This window comes from Euprymna scolopes, chromosome 3, assembly GCF_053919585.1.
Source record: "Euprymna scolopes isolate OS-2025 chromosome 3, ASM5391958v1, whole genome shotgun sequence".
Taxonomy (NCBI): domain Eukaryota; kingdom Metazoa; phylum Mollusca; class Cephalopoda; order Sepiida; family Sepiolidae; genus Euprymna; species Euprymna scolopes.
The window spans coordinates 76246826-76268499 of record NC_136484.1 but is presented as its reverse complement, the minus strand read 5'-3'; the positions used below and the strand labels follow the sequence as shown (position 1 = coordinate 76268499).

The 21674-nt window shown below is 32.1% G+C and overlaps 1 protein-coding gene across 4 annotated transcripts in view; it reads left to right on the top strand.

Moving 5' to 3' along the window:
- Positions 1-2461: 2461 nt before the first annotated feature.
- Positions 2462-21674, top strand: part of LOC145256323 (uncharacterized) — a 42271-nt gene continuing 23058 nt past the window's right edge. Inside the window, exons 1-4 of one of the 4 annotated variants that reach the window (XM_080115083.1) lie at positions 2462-2631; positions 4043-4113; positions 14868-15009; positions 17920-18060. In XM_080115083.1, coding sequence (XP_079971209.1) covers positions 14875-15009; positions 17920-18060 — 276 coding nt within the window. In that variant the 5' untranslated portion in view covers positions 2462-2631; positions 4043-4113; positions 14868-14874. Of the gene's footprint in view, positions 2632-3818; positions 4114-14867; positions 15010-17919; positions 18061-21674 lie in introns of those variants that run through there. The other 3 variants (XM_080115073.1, XM_080115093.1, XM_080115063.1) reach the window with 3 other exon arrangements.

Here is a 21674-nt window from a genome sequence, read left to right as displayed (position 1 = left end):
TTAGATTGTCCTCGACGAAAACGCCTTTTGTTGTTACCCGGTTTAGAATAATTATAGTTGACGATTTCGGGCTCTGATTTCATTGAACCACGCGCTCGAAATCAGAAGAGAGAGAATTAGAGAGAACTTTGTCATTTACAGCCTTTGATGTGTTACCGTAGATGGTCGTGTCATCAGCATAGATGTCAACGAATGATTTAAGTATGTGTTTAGGGAGGTCATTGATGTAGATCAGGAAGAGAGTTGGGCCCAGGATTGACCCTTGAGGTACTCCAGCATTAATACTGCAGGCTTCTGATTTTTGTCCATCGACCACTACTCTTATGAGCCTATCGGAGAGAAATGACTTAATGATTGAGAAAACACTTCCAGTTATACCGTAGCTGGAAATCTTGTGAAGTAGACCCTTATGCCATACCTTGTCGAAGGCCTTTGATATGTCAAGAGCAATTGCCCTAGAAATGAAGCCTTTGTCAAGAGATTCACTAATCCTGTGAGATATAACCGTTAGCACATCTGCGGTAGATCTTGCAGAACGGAAACCATATTGTGTGTCACTAAGAAGGTTGTTTCTGCTGAGGTGGTTGACTATTTTTCTATTTAATATGGATTCCAGCAACTTCCTCATAACACACAGGAGACTTATTGGTCTGTACTGAGACGGAGATGACTTATCACCTGAATTCTTAAATACAGGGCAAACTGATGAGGTTTTCCAGGGAGTCGGAAAGCATTTCTCCTTAAGGCAGCGCTTAAACAGTTTCGTAAGTATAGGAGCAAGTTCTGGTTGAAGCTTTTTTAACACTATAATTGGGATGCCATCAGAGCTAGTTGCTTTACTGGAATCAAGATTCTTGATTAGCTTGGCGACCTCACGCATGGATATTTGTATATTACGTAGCGTGTTCTGTGTTATAGGAGGAAATATGGGGAGTTGATGGCCTTCGTCGCATAAGGTAGAATTAGCTGCAAAGTTCTTTGCAAGTAGTTTGGCCTTGTCTGATGCTGACGAGATGACCTCTGGTCCATTGATAATGGTTGGGATAGAACGCACACTTCTGTTCAGGATCCTATTTGTTATTTGCCAAAACTGGTGGGAACCAAGCCGCTGATCAGCTACCTTGGATTTAACAGACTGGGCATATAGCTCTCTTGCATTTTTTATTACTCTTTTACAGTGGTTGATGGCTTGCCTAATACTTATATGTGCATAATACTTGTATATGCCTATTCACACTAACAAATATATTCACACTAACAAATATATAAACAAACACATCTTTAGTCTTCGTGTCTGATTTATTTTGTGCTTTTCCAAATGAACATTTCTGACTAAAAGTACTTTTATCTTTTTGTAAATTTATAGTTATATAAACGTTTTGTTATTAATCTTGTTTTGCCTCGATTGTTCATTTACAAAGTACTGTGCATGTTAAGTTAGCACTAACCCTACTGGTGACCATTCTACTTCCACAATATTTCATTCATTTTCATTTTAATATGGATCCATGTCTGTCTAATATGCTTTATTTTATTCATTTGCTATAACGTGACTTTTGCAGTGGTGTCAATTACCGATCTCACTTTGTTTACATTAGAATGGCACAAACACAAATACATGGTCAGCAGAGAATGGACATTCCTTGAAATATGTCATGACCATGTAACAATGACTACTTTTTTGAACAACTATGGAAAAAAACAAAACCTCAGTTTTCTGTAACTAAACAAAAATAACAGACTTTTATTTGGGGCAGAAAAGAATATATATATATATATATATATATATATATATATATATATATATATATATATGCAGGTAATAAACGCCACAGACATTTTTGCCTGTACAAAATCTGTCAAAAAAAAAGTCATCCGTTTGTTTAGACACACCATAACCTGTAGCATGAATGGCTTTCCAAGAAGCCAACGACTTTCACAGGAATTCTCCAGTTTGGCCAGAGCCTCCCATCCCGACTTGTCAAGCCCATTCACCATGACAACCAGGGGCAGCAGCAGCAGTACCCAAACAGCCCTTTTCATGGCTAACTACCATAAACTAATAATATGATAAACTAATAATATGATTCAAACAGCCCTTTTCAGGACTTGAATTCCTCCTAGCTAAACTTCAGAAAAAATGGAGAGATGAAAAGACAGCTAAAGAGGCAAACAAATTACCTCTAAAGCTATGGTTGAGAGAAACGAGACGTCCCCAAACGCAAGACTAGTGAAGGCGGGTAAAATAGAGATTAGTGTTTGATGGTCTTGAAGTGGGTTGTAATGCAATGCATTTGCTGGCTCCCACATGTACATAGAGGTTCCCCTTGTGTGTGTTGGGGGGGGTGCTAGTGGATTGATGCACAAACTGTTCTCTTGGATATTGCTTAAAGACAGAAAACTAAACGAGAATAGATAAAGAAGAGACGGAAGTGTGTGTTTCTTTAAACACTTTTGAAAATGAAAACAGATCAAGCCAAAGAGTGATAAAAATACATTCTAACAATTTATTTCGACTTTTATGGGAGATTTTTTTCAGGGGAATATTTTTCATTTTCACCGTTAACACCGATAACAATTCAATTGGCGTCAATTTCAAAGTTTTTTTTTTCGAAGTCTTTTTTTTATCAGGTAAAACGTTTTATGTATGTATTACAGCGAACTTAAGTAAATAGATATTCATTTTAACTTACATCCGGTAAACAGCGCCGTTTTTTTTTGTATTGTTGCTAGTACATTTTTTTTCACCCCCTTTTTCTTGTTATCTATATTGCACAATCGCTCATTATTAAATTATTAACTGAAACAATATACGAAGGTTTAGAACTATTTTAACATTCTTGGCGACCAAAACATCCGTCTACTAAAAATAAACTCTAACTTTTTCATTCAACCTTCGTTTCAGTTGATAATTAAATAATGAGCGATTGTACAAAACAAACGGATGAACCAGAAAAAAGGGGTGAAAAAAATTACAGATAACTTTTACTAAACTCAAAAAAAAAAAAAAAAAAAAAGATGTAATTTTCTGTCGATTTGCCTTTTTTCAGTTTTGGAGTTTTTTTTGATACTTGTACAGTTTAATCAAGACATTAAAAAAAAAAAAAAAAATGAAAATATCGAAAAAAGATTATATTGTACGTATCCGTTATGGATGGAACAAGTTCCCCGAAAAAAAAAAAATTGGGTTTGTTTTACTATACACATTCGAAAAAGTTGTTAAAAAAACATATGTAACAAATAAAGGTACTAAGAGTGATCCGATCCGTCCGATCCGCGCTATTTTTTAAAATCGTATTTCCACGTTTAATTAAAATTTTATGATGTGTTTTTTTTATTCAATTGTAAGGTTAAAGTACAGAATAGGTACAAAACCCTCCCCTCCCCATGTTAAGAATGGCCTTTTAAATAATAACGTTATTTCAGCACGGATCACTCTGCATGAGTACCGAAATAAATGTTATCAAAAGCAAGATAAGTTACTTTTCTACCTAACTGGATAATTTTTTAGTGTTTTTATTTAATGTAAAGTGTTTATTCGGCTCGAAAAACATACAGTGTTTACTGATGTATTTGAAAAATGCAAATGGCGGCATGCTCGCTTCTTGAACACGGTAAATTTGGGAAAACGAGTTTAAACAAGAAAAAATAAACAAAATATTGTTAGTTGAAACTCACTCAATATATGTTACCGTAACATAGGCGGACATATATTCGGTGGGTTTCTTACAGTATTTTATATAATTTGTTTGTTTGAACTCATTTTCCCAAACTTACCGTGTTCAATAGCGAGCATGCCGCCATTGTGCTTTTTAAAATATATCGATAAACATTGTATGATTTTCGAACCAATTACACGTTTTAAAGTGAGTAAAACCACTAAAGACTTTTGGGGTTTGTATTACTGTACACATAGACTCGAAAAAGTTGTCAAAAAAACAAATATATAACAAATAAATGTTATCAAAGGCAAGATAAGTTACTTTTCTACCAAACTGGATATAATTCACGTATTTTTATTCAATTTAACATGTTTACTCAGCTTGAAAAACATGCAGTGTTTACCGATGTATTGGAAAATTCAAAATGGCGGCCGACTCTCTCTTAAACACGGTAAGTTCGAGAAAAGGTGTTATAAATAATAAACTAGACAAAATACTATTAAAAAAACACCGAATATATGTCAACCTATGTCACGGTAATATATATTGAGCGAATTTCTAACAGTATTTCTAGACTAAATGTACGACAATTGAGGCCGCCATATTGCTTTTAAAATTTGGACAAATTGGTCTTTTTTATGTTCTTTTATGGAACCATGTTTTAATTAAGAGTAAAAAGGCTATTTTTTAAAAGCAATATATCAAATGTAAATTTAGTCTAGAAAGAAATTGTGCAAAAATAATAAAAATAATTTTTATTCTGGGTTTTATTTCAGGCTTTGGGTTGAATAATGTTTTTTATATAAAAATAAGAAGTTTTATAATTTGTTTGTCTGTCAACAAACGAAAACAAAACAAAAATAGCATTGTGTAAGGGTCAGAAGCGGTTGACATGATAAATAACTGGTTGAAGTTGAGGTAATCTTTGGAAAATATGTAATTTAAATCGTCCACAGTAAGAGTAAATGTAAAAAAAAAAAATAATATAAATATATAAAAAAATAGCAAAAAAAAAAAAGTAAACCAAACGAAAAGCAAACAAAACAAAAAAAAAAATAGCATCGTGTAAGGGTTGAAAAACCGCTCTCAAATTGAAAAATAAATAATGGTATCCGTAAATGTTCTTTTTTCAGGTTTTTTTGTTGGGTATATTAGTAGGCACTTGCATAGATAAGTTAACAGTATTTAATTTTCTGTGTTTATAATTGGTATTTATTGCCTCATGTAGAGAGCGCTGCCATATTGGAAAATTTCTTGAGTGTTCATTTATGTATGAAGAAGTGGATTCTGGAATAATAGAATTGGCTGGTCAATTCCGCCCCAATCAGATGGGGCGGATTTTGAGAAGGGAGAATTATTTTTGAATTGAATAATGGAAAGATTATGTTAGGTGTATGTATCTAATAACCAGTTATGATGGGTGCAATGAAAGTATCGTAGGAAAATGTAGAAGTGGTCCCGGTGTCAACTGGTAGCAGAAGGAGAACTAAATATTTATAGAGAAAAATAGGAACCCCTTCCTCTATAGATGTTACGATTGCGACTGTGTTGCTTCTAAGACGCTATGTAGCATTTTATTATAACGACTTAATGTGTCTAAAATTGTGCTTGAAAATTACATAAGATAGTGGCTGGATGTAATGAATTAGTATGTGGCATCTGTTATTGCAAACCTACAATACTTTGGTCCAAAGGGGAATTTCTGCAGTCAAAATATAATATAGGAGATAAGAATTATTTGCTGAATTTAAAACTTTGTTTTCTCAATCTTGTTGCAATTAAGCAGAGCTTTTGTCCTTTAATCCTCACATTCCATGAGCAAAGAAATTTGCTGTTTTTTGATTTTGAAATATTTTTTTTTGATCTTTACATTATTAAATGACTTCATGTGTTGTTTAAAGGTATTTCCATTAAAAATGAAGAAAAAAGGAAATAAAAAGAATTTGTTGAATTTAAATGTGAACGCATTATTTTTATTAGTTCTAGAAATAAATTTGAAAACTCTAGACATGTTGTATATTTTTCATTCACTTAATTTAAAAACTGCATTTCATTTCCTTGCACGTCATTAAACAATGAATGAATCAGCATGTTATTGGCCAAGTAATTTTAAAGTGTGTAATAAAAATAAAAGAAAACTCATTTATGTTTAAGATTCAAGTAAAAAAATTTATTCCATAAGATGGCAGAAAAATACCAGTAAATTGTCAACAAATTTATTCAGATATCCAATTAATGTCTGAATTTTTCTTACAAAAATATCAGACCTAAACCTTAAGGATTAAAAAAAAATCTGATTAGATTTTTCTTTCCCAAAATAATAGTTGGGCCAAACCACCACCAATGAAAGACAAGGCCTGCTAACTGAAAAATGACATCAAAATAAGTAAGATCTGTTGATAATGAGTGACAGTTTTTGAAATAGGATGAAAAACTTTTTTTAATATATTGCAAAAAGAAAAATGGCAAACAAGATTTATACTTGAATTTAACTTTATTCAATATCAATTAAAAAAAAAAAAAAGGAAAAACAAGAATTAATAAATAAAAAAAAGTTGTACATTGTCCCTGCGTTAAAAATAAAACATCAATGTTTATCATGGATTCCAAGGACTAAAATTTGTTTATTATTTTTATTGTGAATAATTTGAAAATAATTTTTGCATATTTATTTAAATAAAAACAAACAAAAAATCAAGCAATATATTGTATATATATATGCATACATATTGTATGTATATATATACTAGCATTTCAGCCCGGCGTTGCCTGGGTGTTTGGTTGTGTGTTGGGAGCAAAATAAAAAAAGAAAAAAAAGTGAAAGTAGGAAGGCAGGCTTGAACCCGTACCGCGAAGGAGGAAAAGAATGAGGAAAAAACCTGACGTCTTTGCTGTTATGACCACCGCCAAACCGGAAGTGATGTAGGTTTTAATTAAGGCTAGACAATAGAAAGGAGAGGATGACTTTAAAAAATATTGGTGAAAAAAGCGACCCCCCCCTGTAGAAAAGTGCCCAGTTGAAGGTGAAGATATTAATATTTTTAGCCAATTTTTCAATATTTGTCATCTGAAAGGTTGAACTTCAAAGCGATACTGATCTTGTAAAAATTGTCAGAGGAGTTTGATAGAGTTCTCAAAGGTCAAATCGTTGAACTTTGACCCCTTAACAGCCAAAATATCTGGCTGAAAACCGATCACAAAGATTTTCCCAAATCTCAGTACCCTGTATATCAAACTGTAGACTTAAAATTGACAGAGTTATTGCATAGGGAAATGTATACACACACACACACGGACACATTCACTTATATATATATATATATATATATATATATATATATATATATATATATATATATATATACACACTAGCATTTCAGCCCGGTGTTGCCCGGGTGTTTTGATGTGTATGTTGAGCAAAAAAAAAAAAGTGGTAGTAGGAAGGCAGGCTTGAACCCGTACCTCAAAGGAGGAAAGAATGGTAAAAAACCTGACGACTATGCTGTTACGACCAACGCCAAATCGGAAGTGACATTTTAAAAAATTTAGGTTAGACAATCAAAGAGAGAGGATGACTTTAAAAAATATCAGTGAAAAACGCGACCCCCTCCTCCGCCCTGTAGAAAAGTGCCCAGTTGAAGGTAAAATCCGTCGCCTCTGTCGAGAGTGTTGGGCAGACATGCAAACATACATACATACATAGATACATTTATATATTGGTAACTAAAAATTTTTTACCCAAATCGATGAAAAAGCTTGCCCTATCTCTGAATACCCTTTATGTAAAATTTCAAATGTTTAGACCAGAAATTGTCTGAGTAATTTGGTAGAGACCGCAGAGGTCATTTTTTTAAAACTTTGACCCCTATTATGACCCCTTAACATTTAGTGTTTTGGGCTCAAATCAAGTTATTAAGTTAGATCCATGTCCAAGGAACCTATATCTAAAATTTCAAGTGTTTAGACCCAAAATTGGTGGAGGAGTTTGGTAGAGTTCTCAAAGATCAAATCGTTGAACTTTGACCCCTTAACAGCCAAATTTCTGGCCGAAAACCGATCACATAGATTTTCCCAAATCTCAGTACCCTGTATATCAAATTTTTAGTCTGTAGACTTAAAATTGACAGAGTTATTGCGTAGGGAAATGTACACAGACAGACAGGTACACAGACACGTTCACTTTTATAGATATATAGATAGATAGACTAATAGATTAAACAAAAATATATACGTATACATAAATATATATGGAAACAATTTTTTGTTTACTGTAAAGATTTTACGCAAATATTATGCAAGTATAAATCATGTAGAATATCTGCATGAATATAATTTCACGTAATAGTTAACTCTGGATGATCATCCCATAAGAAAACCGAAAAAACTAATAGGGAATTAATTAAAATGAATGTTTAAAAGAATATGCAAATTAGCTAGATCTTTTGCTAGTGAATGCATTTCCACAACCCATATATAAGAAAATTGTATTTTCTTTTTAAATAAATAGAAAAGAGGGTTTTTAATATGAATATCAATACACACAAAAGAAAAACGAATTTATAGGAGTATATATATATATATATATATATATATATATATATATGATACAAATATACATATAAAAATAATAAAAACACAAACTACATGGAAAACTACAATAATTATAATAAACCTAACAAAAACATAATAACCTATAATATGACCATGTCATCCCACATATGAATGAAAAAAAAAATAATCTAGCTACAATACAAAACCAAATTAAACCACAAGCATTAGCCACTAGCACAAAGAAACCACAAAGCAAAATCTGTAAGCATAAAAACAGACATAGGGTAATTCTATGGTTTAACCCCCCCATATTCTAAAAATCTTAAGACAAACTTAGCCAGGGAATTCTTTAAAATATTAGAAAAAACTTTAAAGCCCCTCATAGATACAATAGAATCTTTAACAAGAACACTATCAAAGTGTCTTACTCAACTATGCCAAACCTACAATAAAAAAAAATAATTAGTTCTAACAATAAAAAAATTAGTAGGATACAAAATGCAACTATGGAAACTATAGCAGGCTGTAACTGTAGAAGAAAAAATAAATGTCCTTTACAGGGTACCTGCAAAGTAAAAAATGTGATTTTTAGCTGCACTGTATCAAAAATTCGAAATATAAATTATGTTAATACCAACCATACAAATCCCTTCTCACAGATTAACTCCACCACACAGTTTATCAATGACAAAACCCCCATTAACCAATCTACCAATCAAATACAACTAAACGTATTACATACCAATACCACTCTTAATCTAGCTGACAACAGATATATTAAACAAAATGCAATTTACTTCGAGTCCACATCTGGACTTATTAAACACAGGATCTCCGCGCATAAACACTCCTTCAAAAATCTTTCCTTGAAAAACCAGACTTCTTTATCTAAACATATTTGGTGACTTAATGATAGATGTATTCTCTTCAATTTAAAATGGGAAATAATAGGATCTTATAAAGCATATATGTCGGGGGACAAATTCTGCGCACTTTGTAGATATGAAGCCCTTAATATTTTAAAATATAATGACACTAAATTCATTCTCTTAAACTTAAGACAAAATTCTTACTGGATGCATTCATAAACGTTGGTTTAGGTTCGACAAATTTAAGCCACCATAAATCATAAAATTTTCTTATTACTAATGTCTTTTAAACATTTATAATTTATAACTTAATAGCTATTATTATTATAGTTTTATTACTATTACTATTACTATTACTATTATTATTATTATTATTATCTTATTTGATATTTTACCATTATTTTCTATTTTATTTTATTATCTATTTCATTTTGAATTTATATGCTATTATTTTTTATTAATATTAGTTCTATAACTATTATAGTTATTATTATTATTTAATTACTACCAAAAATATTAATGGTATTACTATTATTGATTTTATTAATATTATTATGTTTAAAACTAATAAAATAACTAATTTTATAAGTAATTAGTGGTTAACTCCCTTTGAACAATAAAAGTTTCTTTATTTTTCTATTTGAGTATCATTTTTCAAAAATGGCAGTTATCTCCCTTTATAAATAAATTATTTCATTTAAATTCAAATATAGCGTTTCCAACGATATAAAACTGATAATATTACTTTTATTAGCATTTCCTTTGAAGTTTGTATATATCACCATTTCAACCATTCATAAACTACATTTAACAACATGCCAATGAATGGATTGACTAAGATACTTACAGGCTTTGAAGGTGGGCGAATAAAAGGTATATATATTTTTTATTAGAAATATTAAAGATATTCCCTCTTAACTTTACTTTTCCACACGATTTTATTTTTATTTTACTTTGTTTATCAACATGAAAATAAGTAACTGTTTTTCTTTATATTTTAAATATTTTCCAGATATATCTGCCTTACTTAAAAAAAGCTAGTTTTATTTTTGGTGTCTTTAAACCCCGACCAACTCTTTTTGCTGATGAGAAAACTTTGTTTTATAAAATCAAATGACGCCAAGTGTCTGAGACATTTCTCTGACATTTTGATGAGGATTTTGCTCAACAACTGATTGCAATTGTTTGTTGTCAAGACTGCATTCTCACCCTCTACCTTCTTCATCTTCAAGGCTCTTGACTCCACTACGGAATTTTTGGAAACAACCAGCTTTATTGCAGATTAGTAAAATATCAATATTTCATTAAATATATGTCACAAAAAATGAAAATTGTGTCATCAAATGACTGTTTCTAGGGTCATTATTTCCCAAAATGTTATTAAAATCCATGCAATGTTCACGAAGTTATGACATTTTATTTATTATCAAGTATTTTATAGTCCATCAATTTATTGCAGGTCTTTTAAAATGCCAAAAAAGGGGTGATTAACGGTTATCGAAAAGGAAAGGATTGTTGCTGGACTTGCAGAATGTTCATCAAAGATTTAGCTATGGAGCTGTAAAGCGATCCAAGAACTTTGGTTTCATTCGTGAACAACCGCAACACCAAATCCAGAAAGGGTAAGGGCAACAGGAAAAGCCTTTCACATTGTGATATTCGGAAAATTTGTAGGGAAGTCAACCGAAACCCAAACAGCTCCAGTTCTTCCATTTTTGCAAGAGCTGGAACCGCTCCAAGATCCAGGAAGGCCCGATGTAATGTGTTGAATGAGATGGCAAGGAGCATCAAAGCTATTCAAGGCCTCCATTGAGCAAACAACATAGGGAAAAACGAATGGCTTGGGCACAAAATTACATGAAAATGGATTTCGAACGTGTCCTATTTGCAGATGAGACCCGTTCTACTCTTGACGGTCTGGATGAATAGGCCAAAATTTGGAACTCGAACGGAACTCCAACACCTTACAAAGTTCATCGCCAACAAGGAGGTGGAGACATCATGTTTTGGGTGGGAATCATTGGGGATAAGTTGGTTGGACCATTCCAAGTTCCAGAGGGTGTAAAACTTACCAGCAATGAGTACATGGCCTTTTTGGATAAACATTTTTCACCATGGCTAGAGGACCAACCATTGTCATGTCGCTTTCAGATGATTTTTATGCATGACAATGCACCATCCCATTCTGCTAGAGTGACTGCAGCTTTCCTTGAATCTATGAGCTTCTTTGGAGAAACCCTCAAGAGCTGGCCACTGTGTTCTCTGGATCTTAACCCCATTGAACATCTCTGGTCAATCTTGAAAAGAAGTGTTTGTGAGGGAGGAGAGCAATTTACTTCAAAGGATGCCCTGTGGAGGAAAGTAGTTGATGTTGCCAGAACCATAACTCCTTTTCAGATCAAACAATTGACTTTTTTGGTGGACAAAAGTTATTAAAAAAAAATGGTGAATATAGCGATAAATAATTAATTTGTTTGAGGCTTAGCACCTAGGATGTGCTTTTGTTTATTGTTCTTTAACAGAAAAATATAATAAAAAGTCAAGTTTTCATGATTAGACATTGTATCTTTGCTCTAATACAACATTTTAAGAGACCTGCAATGAAGCGATGGACAATGGAAATTCCTTAATAAAGAATAAAATGTCTTAGCTTTGTGAATATCGCATGAATTTGAATAAAATTTTGGGAAATAACTAACCTTAAAGCAGTCATTTGATTATACAATTTTTATGTTTTTGTGAAATATTGATATTTTACTAATCTGCAATCAAGCAACTGACACAGTTTATATATATATATATATATATATATATACATATATGTGTGTGTGTGTGTATACATATAGTATATATATATATATGTCTACTTATAGTATATATATGTGTGTGTATATATATGTGTCTACTTATAGTATATATATGTGTATATATATATGTATATATATATATAGTACAAAACTTTGTTAAAATTCAAAGACTTACATTTTTTCTTTTTTATAACTTTTTATTTCATCTTGGATTTCTTCATTACAGCCGTTTCGTTAATGGGATGGCAATTTATGATTTTATGGTTAGGATTTAAAAATGTCCTTTTCCTCACCAACTCGTCAGATGTTATTTCCATTCAATGTTACCAACAAAAAGTTAATTTTGTACATGATAAACCTGGTGTTTTTGTTTAGAGAAAAGAAATTCCATCCCCATGTTGTTACAAGTCGGCCATCTTGGGTATCATGCAGACCAAGATTTCTGTTTTAAACCTTTATGTCGTATTTTTTATTTTTTGTTTTAGTTTTCAATTTTTTTTTTCCTGCTATTTATTCTTTCCTATTTTTGATAATTTTTATTTCTACATTTATGCGTGTTTATTCTAATATTCATTTTGTTTGGTTTCAAATTCTTATTTATTAATTTCTTTGTTTCAAGGGGAGGTTACTCTCATGGAATTTATTTTTATAGATACATTGAGCTTTACTCAAAATTAACGGTGATTCAGTTTTTATCATAACAGTCTCAACCCGTTAAACGAAAAGGGTATACATTGAAATTAACAACATTTCAAAAATAAACATTTATAAAATAATATATATATATATATATATATATATATATATTTATAGGATATATAGTATATGATACTAATTTAAGAGCTTTGGAAAGTATGGAATCAGGTTGGGAAGATTAATCGAGAATCGGAAAAATTGGAAGATTTGGGGGTATTGGAATCGGAAAAGTTGATACCTATTTTTCGATGCCAAAACGATTCTTTTAAATGTTTTTTTTTTTATTTGATTTTTTTCAAGTAAAATCTTCCATTGCTGGTAATAATGATAAAATAATGAATATTTATTGATTTTAAATTAAGAGTGAAGCTAAAATCGATAGATCATTCTCAACAAGTGTATTTTTATATCTAGGAAAAATATCTGCACATTTAACATGTGTTTTTATGAAAATTATTTAGTTTACAAGTTTAAAAAATAAAAAAAGAGCAACAGAATTTTCGTCTTTCTCTGATGGTTAGAGAATTTATTTTACAATTCCTATTTTAGTCACGTACGTTTTTTAAAGCTTAAGTGTGATAACACGCAAACAAACAAAACATAAAAGATTTAAATATATTTCAATGAAACAAATGAACACTATTACACTCGACTAAAATTTATGCATTTTTGTGCCCAAGTACAAACATGATGTATTTACACTTTAATTAATAAAAATAACGCCACTTACTTTGCTAAACTTTGTTAGATTAAAATTATCCCTTCTAATTGCATGTATCCACATGGATAATTGTTCTTTATCCTTTGGAAGATAAAATATGTGCACTTTTGGACCCTTGTTTTAATAATTTCCGCGACACCTTGGAACAATGCAATGAAAAATTATTTTTCACAAATCAACACAACACATGTACGAAACTGGCAAAGCTGGTAGGGAGAAAGTCATAACTTTCTGCCTACTATTTTCTTTCTATATGTGACGTCACAATGTGTTATTAGGCCTCCTCCTTTTCTAGATGGCTGTAGCTAAACTCCCTCGTATGAAAAGAGTTCTGGCAAAACAAGGGAAATAATTCTTGGTAATTAAAACGATAAAAATATGTTTTAATTGCATTTTTATTCACTACTAGTGAATAATATGAACAGATTTATTTCTCTTTGCATCTTATTTAACTTGTGTGTATTGGCCATTTGAAAAATTCAATTTTTTTAGCATTGATGATTCAACTTAATGTTGACTCATTATTGCTTCACAAAGTTCACTTCAGGAAACACCTGAAACGAGTCCTAGAGTGATATGATGGTGGAACGAGGAAGTTGAGAAATGTATCATAGACAAGCAGAAGCATAGGAGACAATAAGAATTTGTGGAGGCAAACAAGGAAACAATAAAAATATACAAAGCCTGGAAATAAGCTGAGAAAATCATTTTCAGAGATAACTATAAGAACAAAGTATTCAAAATGACAACAAATGAATAGAACAAGAGGGATGCTTGGAGATGGCATTATGAGAAATTGTTGAATAGTGGATTTCCTTGCAACATTAGTATCAACAAGAAGTTGCAACATTAGTATCAGATCAAGCTTTAGGAATTGCGAAAGAAATGGTAAATGAGGCAGTAAAATCAATGAGGGTAAGTCAGAGGACCTTGAGGCGATAATGCAGAAATATTGAAGGATGCAGTTGAAATGAACATGAACAAATCAGATCCTAAAAGAAGAGATTACTATGAAAGACTGGAAACGTAATACTATTTTATTTAACATTTATGTGTCTGTTTTGTTTATTGTCCAACATTTTTAACAATTTTATTGTCAGAGTGGATCATAGCACATTTTCTTATTTTTTTTCAAGTACATAAAAAATTTTTAGTTTCAAAATTCTATCTTGCAATCCTTAGGGTTGTGCTATTTAAAAGTTAGATGGGAATAAAGAAAGAATGTCTATGACGTTCAACTACATTTAGTGGTGAGGCCCTAATTTAGGAGCTTTGGAAAGTATGGAATCATCCCTTTTCTATTATTCCAAAATTCATCCTGATCTTGAAGTGCTAGTACCTTTCAGGGTTTCATATATGTTATGGTATATAGATATATTTACATTATGAACAAATATTTAAAGATATTAGGAACTTGAAGCATAAAATCTTGTACTAAAATGATTAAACATAAAGCAAACATCAAATCTTTATAAAATGTGTATTTTTTAATGTCAGAAAATGTTAATGAAATCTAAGAAAATGTTAATGAAATCTAAGAAACTTTTTTTTTTTATTTCAGCTTTCCAATGTCATTTGAACCTTTTCTAAAAAATATTTACTTTTTTGTTAAAATATTAAACCAAGCCTGTTCAAAAGATGTTATGGATTGGGACTTAGATTCCTGGCAGAATGCAGTCCATTGGGCCACATATTGTGAACAGGTAAGCCCGAAAAGTTTGATACTTATTTTTAAGTAAAATTATTCAAAGCTGATTGCATCAACTAACAGAAATTGCCTTCTGCTGTGATGTTTGAGACAGTTAAATGGCTGCCATATTCCTTGTCAACAATGATAGTGTGCATTATCAGTTGAGTATTATGTTTTTCTAAACTAAATTTTAAATTCCAGTTAAAACATTTTTTAAATCGTATTCACCTCATACCACACAAATTGCCAAAGGGACTACTGTGAATGTCTTCAGACATACTCTAAGTAGAGAGTTGAGCAGCAAAATGTTTGTTCACATTATATTTAAACCTCTGCATGTTAGTACAGTCGGGGAAGCAGAAATCGAGGAATGAATTCCAAAGTTTTACAGTTTGAAGGAAGAAACTCATGTGAGAAGGCTTTCCAGCATCGGGGATCTTTATAGTGAAAATGTATGATCTTGCTACTTGTTAGGTTAGTCGAGAGTATTTAGATTAAGGAACACCAATGCTACGTGTTCGTCGGAGCACATTCCATTAAAGTATTTATAAAACAAGCACAGGGATTCAACATTTTGCCAATGAGTTTGGTTGATAGTGCGGCACTTATTAGATTGGAGATTTGTTTTTCTTTTACCCTGCCCAATTGAGATAGACTAGTATTTAATGCACTGTCCCATATGTGACAAGAATATTACATACATGGGCAAATGGTAGCCAGATATCTCGACCTAGCATTGACGGCTTCCACTGGAGACAACTGCTATTAATTGGAGATGACACAGGAATAAACTGACTGACACAGACCCCAAAAAAACTTTCTATTCCTTCTTCCTCTACCACAGTCCTACGTTTAACTTCCTGCTGTGAAATTCCTGCTTTTTCATTGTTATTATTGAAAAGAAATTTTGTTGTTTCCTTTCGTGCTGTGTTCTTCATTAAATATATTTTATTAGGAGTAAAAACTTCACCTCTAAAGTAGTGTTGCGACGATTAATCAGAATTGGAAAAATTGGAACCTTTTGGGGTATCTGAATTGGGAAAATTGTATGAAATGATACTTTTTGTCTTGAAATAAAATTGAATTTTATCTGAATTGTTTACTTATCACAACTATTTTCTTTTTGTTATTCTTAAATTATCAACTCATATATTTTAATCTCTTCAGGATTATATTATTTAATTGGAATTAATTATTGAGATGAGTATTATTTATTAATTATTTTATTGCGGACTATTATCCTCATCTTTTCTTTAGTTGTTTCACAACATTTCGGCCAACTATTTCTTCTGGAAGATCATATAATAAATAAGCATGAATTTATAAAACCAAAAAATTCAACCTTGATCGCCCTTCGGGGCCCTTAGCACAGTTGATAGAGACATTGAATTTCTACGGTTCCAGGTGAGAATTGTCTGAAGATAGCGGTTTCAAAAATGAAAATCAAGTAAAAATATTCCCGGTAGATAAAAATCTGACATAGATTTTTTTTTAAATGTAATTTCAAAATACTTTTTTTTAAAAATGTAATTTCAAAGTACTTTTTTTTTAAAATGTAATTTCAAAGTACTTTTTTTTAAATGTAATTTCAAAATACTTTTTTTTTTAAATGTAATTTCAAAATACTCTTTGTTTTAAATGTAATTTCAAAATACTTTTTTTTTTAAATGTAATTTCAAAATACTTTTTTTTTTAAATGTAATTTCAAAATACTTTTTTTTTTAAATGTAATTTCAAAATACTTTTTTTTTTGCTTGAATGCTTACAATCATTCATTATCAGTGTTACAGACTTGTCTAGTCCTTGAGGATTTTTTTATCAATTGCACAGGCATACCATTTTTTTTAAAAATCGTACCTAATAAGCATGTCTGTTCATTTGTTTTTCTTCTGATGATGAAAAGAGAAAGTGGACTTTTGGTTTACTTTTAGCAGCTTCAGCAGCTTTGTAACTCTCACTTCCTTTATTTTATCCTTTACTCCTCACATATCATGAATGATGTTTCTGACAAAGGGGGAAGAATTTCTGTTTTCTAGGTTGAATCTATCCATTTAACTCTTATCATTGGTTAGTTTTTGACTTAATTTTTTCAGCTCTTCGCATTGGCTTCATGCCTTGTCTAGGGTGATTTCCATAAAAAAACTTTATGCTACTTGTTGAGATGTAGATGAAACAAATGTAGTTTTCTTATTACGAAGACAATCAGTGTAGCAACATTGGATCAAGTAGATAAATAGGTGTTTGGAGTTGCACGACTGACATAATAATTAATTACATCGTTGTTTTCTAATCACATTGGCCATAATAATGATCATCCTGTGGACAGGAAAAAAAAGAAGAGAATTAGTTAAGTACATTGCTTTTAAGATTACAAGTTTTTTTTTATCCAGTTGATTATCTACTATATTTTTGTCACTTTTTCCAATACTCAAAGGTTATATTTTCTGACATCATCTGGTATTATTCTCATTTATTATAGTCCTACTAAACTTTTTCTTGAACCCCTGTTTCATTTCTACAATGTTTCCTGTATCCAAAACTGATCATCCAGATATGTATTAGCTCATGTATCCATTCGCTAGCTCATCTACTCTAATATCTAACATCAATAACATTACTTATACCACTTGTGTGATATCATGCTCAGATAAATAGATCTTTTATTTTAGGTGATCTTGGTAGAAGATGGCAAAAAACGCTTTCTATCTTTTTTCTACAAAACTCTCAGAGATGTGAGACAATTTCAGCTTATTCTTCCAGGAAGACTTTCAGCATCCTCTCTTTAAACACATTCGCACATAAACAAAGTATATGTGACAGTACATTCTCTCATACGCGATAAAGTGACTACATGTTATGAAAGCAAACTAAACACTAAGAATTCAGCAGATACTCATTTTCTTTTCTTTCTTTTTATGTACAGCTATATCAGCAGGTGATCAACAGACCAATGAAGACTGATTTTGAGCTTTGTATTCATAGACTCAACAGCCTGAACCTTCCTTTGGTATGCGGACAGCTCAATCTGAGATTTTTAAAGAAAGCAAGCAGCCATCTTGTACAGGTATGAATTGGAGAAAGAAAAATTAAATGAAAAAGTTGTCTGATTTAGGAATAATATGTTGTTTTTCTTTGCATTATTGTCCTCATCAACATTGATGCCTATAGTTATACTATCATGGTATTGGTTTGTCCACTGCCTTTGTTTACAAAAACATTGCATGCCAGTTTTAACATACCACGTCTCAAAAACCTTAAGTCTGCAAACATGCATTTCAACTTTCTACACTCCTTTCCTGACATATATAGCAAATAGCAGCAGAATGTTGACCAAAAACTATAAAAATACAATCAATCAACATTCCAGATACTTTTGACTGCAACATATCTGGTCATTAATTATAATTTTTTTTTTTTTTACATAGGAGGTCACTTGAGGATAAGGGTTAATGGGTATACATTAGTCAATGAGATTATAGCATAGTAATCGTAAGTAGTGGAAATTTTGTGAGGGATGGTTCATCAAGAACTTGTTTACGTTGGACTTGAAGACAATCAAATTGTAGTCAGCTGAAAAGCAGGCAAACAGAAGAGAGTTCCAGAGACGTGCACTTCTAAGAAAGAAGCTTTGTTCATGGAATTTACATTTAGGTCTAGGCACAGATAAAGAGTAGGGGAAATTATTGATAGTGGTTTTGGCTAGGTAAGTGTTTTTTTGTGAAAGTTTGACAAGGTGGGGATTGAAAGTTAGATGAGCACTTGCCATGAAAATAACGATAAAGTAGAGACAGGCTCGCAACGTCTCTTCTGTGGGGAAGAGGTTGCAGGGAAGAGAAAAAGGCATCTCTCACTAAGCTATGAAATCGATTTTGAACTCTGTTAAGGCAAGATAAACTGCTTCTAGCAGCTCTTGCCCAGATGTATCAACAGTACTCCATCGTTGGCCGTACCTGGCTTTTTTATAGGTAGAGAATTGCATCAGGAGTGAGATATCTACTGGAGCAGTAAAAGGACCCCACCATTTTTTCAGCGACCTTGGCAAGGAATTTGATGTATGTGTTCCATTTCAAATCACAAGTAAATGTCAAGCCCAGAAGCTTGTCAAAACATGGAGCCTCCCCAAGACGAGAGCCATTCATTTCAATTGATGCCAGATAAGGATTAGAACGGTGATGATGTAAAGATAAAAGCTTGGTTTTAGATGCATTAAAAGTAACCAGCCACCTATTTCCCCATTGTACAACATGCTCAAGATCAGAGGAGATAGATTCAAAGAGAACTTAGTCATTTACGGTCTTTAATGTGTTGCCATAGATGGTAGCATCATCAGCATAAATGTCAATGAATTATTTTAGGATGTAATTTGGATAATCATTGATGTAGATGAGGAAGAGAGTTGGGCCCAAGATGGACCCCTGAGGAATTCCAGCATTAATACTGTGAACTTCTGATTTCTGCCTAGCAACCGCTACTCTTATGAACCTATCTGACAGAAATGATTAAATAATTGAGAAAACATTTCCAGCTATACCTTTGCTGGATATCTTATGAAGTAGACCTTTATGCCATACCCTTTGATATGTCAAGAGCAATTGCCTCAGAAAGGAAGCCGTCGTCCAGAGATTCACTAATTCTATGAGATATAACCATTAGCACATCTGCTGTAAATCTAGCAGAACGGAAACCATATTGCATGTCACTAAGAAGGTTATTTTTGCTGAGGTAGTTGATTACTTCTCTATTTAACTTCCAGCAACTTACTCATAACGCACAGGAAACTAATTGGTCTGTACTGAGAGGAAGATGACTGATTACCAGATTTCTTAAATACAGGGCATACTGATGAGGTTTTTCAGGGTGTTGGGAAGCAATTCTCCTTAAGACAATGCTTAAACAGCTTTGTAAGTATGGGAGCTAGTTCTGGTTGAAGTTTTTTGAGTACTATAATTGGAATACCGTCAGGGCCAGTTGCTTTACTGGAATCAAGGTTTTTGATTAGCTTGGCAACATCACGTACAGATATACGTATATCACAGTGTGTTTTCTGATACAGGAGGAAATATTGGGGGTTGGCGGCCTTGATCGCAAAGGGTAGAATTAGCTGCAAAGTTATTGACAAAGAGTTTGGCTTTGTCTGATGCTGACGAGATTACCTCAGGTCCATTGATGATAGTTGGGATAGAGCACACGCTTCTGTTCAGGATTCTGTTTGCTATTTGCCAAAACTGGTGGGAACCAAGTCGCTGCTCAGCTACTTTGGACTTAACAGATTGAGCATATAACTCTCTAGCGATATTTGTATGTCATATAGTATGTTTTCTGATATAGGTGGAAATAAGGGGAGGGGGTTAACAGCCTTGGTCACATAGGGTAAAATTAGCTGCAAAGTTCTTCGCAAAGAGTCAGGCTTTGTCTGATGCTGATGAGATTACCTTTGGTGATGGTTGTGATAGAGCACACGCTTCTGTTCAGGACCCTATTTGCTATTTGCCAAAACTGGGCATATATATATACTGTTCATAAAGTTATGTGCATATGTATATATTAAAAAGTGTGAATATGTAAAGTAATGCCTTTCTGTATAATAGTCTTCCTTAACTTCCATAGAGAAAAGACTGACAGACATCTTCACTTTTATAGATATACTAGCATTTTAGCCCAGCGTTGCCCGAGTGTTTTGAGGTGTATGTTAAGCAAAAGAATTTTTAAAAAGCAGTCAATTTTTTAAAATTTGACCCCTATTATGACCTCTTAACATTCATTTTTTTGGGCTCAGATCAAGTTATTAAGGTAGATCCATGTCCAAGGAACTTATATCTAAAATTTCAAGTGTTTAGACAGTTTGATAGCGTGCTCAAAAGTCAAGTCAAGTTGTTGAACTTTGACTCCTTAATAGCTAAATTTCTGGCCGAAAACCGATCACAAAGATTTTCCCAAATCTCCATACCCTGTATATCAAATTTCGAGTCTGTAAACTTTAAATTGACAGAGTTATTGCGTAAGGAAATGTACATACAGACACGTTCACTTTTATAGATATATAGATTGGATGCAATATATAGTAATGCTTTAAAAAGTATAAAAAAAAGACTCATGTGCCACCACTGAGAATCGAAACCAAAACGTTCAGCTCACGATTTATTTTTCGCCTCTGCCGTCAATGACTGAGCTATGAAAACATGTTTACTGCAAGGCTAAAAATTAAAACATGAACCAATAGCTACTACATTATGCATTCGTAATGCCGGCATTCGAGCTTCAACTGGCAAATTTCATTTATTTTAATTTTCACACTTTTGCACCGATTATTCCGGGCTAAAACCTAAATATAAAGTTTTGCATGGATTCAAATACCTTATATATGATGTTTTGTGTCTGTAGACCAAAAACTCTAAGAGGAGTTTGGTAGGCAAAATTTGTTAAACAAAAATATATGCGTATACATAAATATATATGGAAACAGTCTTGTGTTTACTATAAACTTTTTACGCAAATATTATGCAAGTATAAATTATATAGAATATCTGCATGAATATAATTACACGTAATAGTTAACTAAAGATGATCATCCTATAAGAAAACAGAAGAAACTAATAGGGAATTAATTAAAATGAATGTTTAAAAGAATATGCAAATTAGCTAGATCTTTTGCTAGTGAATGCAATTCCACAACCCATA